The sequence below is a fragment of the Salmo salar genome, chromosome 01, assembly GCF_965601325.2.
Source record: "Salmo salar chromosome 01, fSalSal1, whole genome shotgun sequence".
In the NCBI taxonomy this organism is placed as follows: Eukaryota; Metazoa; Chordata; class Actinopteri; order Salmoniformes; family Salmonidae; genus Salmo; species Salmo salar.
The window spans coordinates 50,258,636-50,262,706 of record NC_138291.1 but is presented as its reverse complement, the minus strand read 5'-3'; the positions used below and the strand labels follow the sequence as shown (position 1 = coordinate 50,262,706).

Sequence of the window (4,071 nt, the reverse complement as noted above, 5' to 3'; positions counted from 1 at the left end):
GTTAAGTATTTGGTTCCATATTCATAGCATGCAATGACTTCATCAAGCTTGTGCTGTTTATTTTGGTTGTGTTTCAGATTGATATTTGTGCATCTGTAACTTTCTTACTCATCATTCAGGATTATCCGGAATCATAATACAGTAGCATCCACATTAATGTAGAAGTGTTTAGAAACATATTTTTATAACTATCCCAAGAAAACCAACATTGTTGTTTCCAATGGGGAGTAAATGAAGCCTTCTGGGCAAAACAAGCAAGGAGGTGGACAGAGCCAATCACAAGCTAGTGAGATCCTATTGGCACGTTCTGGCATGGAATTACATATTTCAGTAAGGGAACGCCTACTCTGTGAATTGCATATGTGCAACAATTGAATTCTCCCTTGCACTCCTAAACAATGCAGTTTTTAGAACCTTTAAGAAAGGGTCAAGTCTACAAAACATAGTCCAATTTGTTCCTAACAGATTTTTAGTTTTGGGAACAGAAAACTGTATTGAGATTGAATGTTTCATCAATGAGAATATTAGCAGAATGTCAGCCAAGTTTAATCTAATTCCATTTTCTCCCATTTCCCGCCACTGGACTTCCTTTCATCACCATATTTGGTGGTGAGAATAAATTCTACATTTCTAAATTGACATCTGGCTGCACTGTCTCAGTCAGCATGATTTATCAGTGGTACAAGGACACAATCTCAGAAGTAACATTTGTATCAGACAGTGCTTGAAGTGGAATGAAATTGCAGGTACTCATTTTGAGTGCCGGTACTGTTTATTATTATTAGGTGCCATGTGATGTGTTCTGGCCCAAATCAAGCATTGGTATCACATTTAGACATTTATACATTCAGTTTGGAATCTTTATTGTTCCTAAAACATTAGCTATGCAAACGTAAATACAGCGAATACAAGCAATATTGTTACAAAAGTATTTTATTTCAAAATAGAATAATCTCTTAAATTAAACTCCACAGATTGGTTTTACTGGATTAATGTTTACAGAGTCCCCGCATTATATCCAGCATAGTGTCACAATTCAGTGAAACAACATCTAGTCCAGTCCAGACCAGCTCAATCCAGTCCAGCTCAGAATCCATCAGTGGGCCATTTGGGGACAGCGCCACACATCATTGGTTACAGCCAGTTAGAGTATTCCCTGATATTTAATATTCCAGGTTTGAGCACCCACAGAGCTCCTGGAACATTCTCCCCTAAACTAGTATGTCCTCATTTGTGTCCTGCTTGGTGTGTGTCCTTGTCCCGGTTTATGTGTGTGTTTGTCCATACAGCCATTCCATGGGATCTTTCCCCCCACATTCCCTCTCCATCCCCAGCCTGCCTGACAGCTGCTCTCGGGCTTGACCTGTGGGGGTGCTAGACCGGATGGCCCGGTGGGAACCGCGGGGCAGCAAAGCTGAGACAGAGTGCTTCATCTGGGGCTTGGAGAACAGCCGAGGCCTGCCCGTCCTCTGGAGCCTCACAGGGCCACAGCTAGGGTGCACCACTGGTCTGGCCAGCGCCTGGATACTGGTCATATACTCCTCCAGGGACTGGGAGCACTGGGATGGAGACTGGGAGACAGACTGGGCTGGATGGGCCGGGTGGCCCAGGACCCCCAGGGTATCAGAGTCTTCCAGGGTCTCAGTGATGGTGGGCAGGTGAGGTAGAGACAGAAGCAGCCGTCTATGCTTCATACTACAGAGGAGAGAGAGAGGAGAGACAGGAGGGTTAGAGATCTCTGTGTTGTGTTTGTAAAACGAATACTAGGTTCGATAAATGATATATCAATGAGTCACGAGGACTCACGTGTGTCTTTTTCCTTAATATTAATCATTACCACTCTATACTATTGATACTATATTACCCATGTATCTACTATTGAGAATAAATATACATGTATGGATATTTCCTCTTCTATGTGGGAACAACCAAATGGATTTTAGAATCTATAAGGTTTTCCATGGGATTCTAAAAAAGTGACATCCCACCTATCATACTGTGTCAATATAGTATAAAGGTGATCAAAGAAAATATTAAGAGAACATATATATGATTAAAAAAGGGATTATACTTAAAACCAGCTAAATTGTATGTCTAAACAAAATAACATTGACCAGTGGTAATGGTACCATATCCTCAAATTGCAGACCTAGCTGAAGATATGAGCAGTGAAATTGGAGATGAGCTCACCTGTGATTAAGTGCAGTTGTCAGTCTGAAAGACAAAATATAGATCCCTTTGGATTGCTGCTTGCTGCAGTGACAGTAATAATCCACTCTGAGACGGACAGAGCTGTAGCTGGTCCGCAGGGCGAGTGTGTGACCGGCCGCTTGAGTGAGAGTAACAGCAGAGCGGGAGGCAGGGCCTTTTATACAGACACACTGCATGGAGGGAGCAAGCCAAGGCTGAGGGGGCTAAATATAGCCACTGACCTCACGTCTGTGTGTGTGTGTGTGTGTGTGTGTGTGTGTGTGTGTGTGTGTGTGTGTGTGTGTGTGTGTGTGTGTGTGTGTGTGTGTGTGTGTGTGTGTGTGTGTGTGTGTGTGTGTGTGTGTGTGTGTGTGTGCGTGTGTCTGTGTGTGAAACATAGGCAGGCTGGGAAGTTGACCATGGTTCATTGGTGCAGCTGCCTTGACTGTTTACATTTCAGAAACAATTCGGCCCTGGAATAATCATGCACACATTCTCTCTCTCTCGCTCTCTCTCTCACGCATACACACACAGACACACAGTAGCTAACAACAAATTGAGGGTCCTTTTTCCAACTGAGTTCTCGGGAATCTTTCCATTTTCATGTTTTGATTTTAGGATTATAGGATTAAAATCACATTCTTATTCTTAACCATGACTAGCTAGATTCCTTACATTTTAACATACAGTACATACTGAATGCTGGGCCTATCAGAAAATGGTATTACTGTCTTCTATCTTAGATGATCACCACCTTAAGCGGCTTGTTACTCTCTCAATGCTTCAGTTCAGAGAATGCTATTATTATGTGAGAACTGATATAATGTATAACTGTAGATGTATAATATGAGGTTATTTTAGGCTCTAAAGTGTCAGTGTTGTTACGGCATTGTTTCTCTGCTCTCATTTTCTTTTTTAACCACTCTTATCTCTCCAAACCCAGTCCAGTCTGCTGGCTGATCCATGGTCAGTTTTGCTGTCTTCCACCTAATGGTTAAGGTTAGGATAGGAGAGGGAACGCTGATTCTAGCTGTGATAAACCTGGGCTTTATTCACTAGACACCAAACGAAAGAAAATGGAGTGAATCAGGGAGGCCCACCTTAACTTGTCCAATGAGAAACGCTCATTTTCATTTTCCGTTACAAAACATTTTGCTATGATGTGCACTAATGAATATGACCCTAGTAAGTTCCAATATGAAGCCTTTGACCATGTTGGGATTGATCAAACCACAATCCGCCTCCACCTGACTGAATGGAATTCAAATTCCACTAAGTGTCTTCCTCAAACAGTCTGGTATATATGTATGTGACATTAAAACATACCTGTAAGCGAGTACGTGTCATACAGCAGCACACGGGCTGGTCTGATGATTACTGCTCTCCCAGACATGACCTCAGTATTGTCCTGTAGGGTATTTCAGACACTTACAGTTTCCCCCAGATGAGAGGGTTGAACTTGCAACTGGCTGTGCCTGGCGCTGCACTTACACCTGACTCTGAGCCAGCATGGACCCCGTCCAGCAGGAAATCCTCTCTGATACAGGAATAACCATAATTGTTATTACGCTGCTGACTGATGATTATTATGTGTGTGTTTGTGTGTCTGTGTGTGTGTGGTGTGTGGGGACCAAACATTCAACCAACTGGGGACATTTTTCCAGTCCCCACAAGGAAAAGGGATATTTCTAGAGGGTGTAAGGTTAGAATAAGTGTTCGGTTTCGAATTAGGGTTAGGGGTTAAAGTTTAGGTTTAGTGTTAGGAGTTAAGGGTCTGCGGCGACCCCCCTGACTGCAGATTCACGACGACAACGAGAGACTCCGCTACAGAGGAATCAACAAGTACACACACACATGTTGAGAGGTTGTGGTGACCACATC

General features: G+C 42.9%; 1 protein-coding gene across 1 annotated transcript; it reads right to left on the bottom strand.

The window, feature by feature from the left end:
- Window positions 1-915: 915 nt before the first annotated feature.
- Window positions 916-2,346, bottom strand: LOC145858612 (uncharacterized). Its single transcript, XM_082957194.1, has 2 exons — window positions 2,191-2,346; window positions 916-1,695 (listed from the first exon to the last, which is right to left on the bottom strand). The coding sequence occupies exon 2, from the start codon at window positions 1,692-1,694 to the stop codon at window positions 1,266-1,268; it is 429 nt and encodes a 142-aa protein (XP_082813320.1). The 5' UTR covers window position 1,695; window positions 2,191-2,346; the 3' UTR covers window positions 916-1,265.
- Window positions 2,347-4,071: the final 1,725 nt, after the last annotated feature.

Excerpts from the sequence above, each read along its gene's own strand:
- LOC145858612 (XM_082957194.1), bottom strand. The coding sequence starts at position 1,694 with ATGAAGCATAGACGGCTGCTTCTGTCTCTACCTCACCTGCCCACCATC.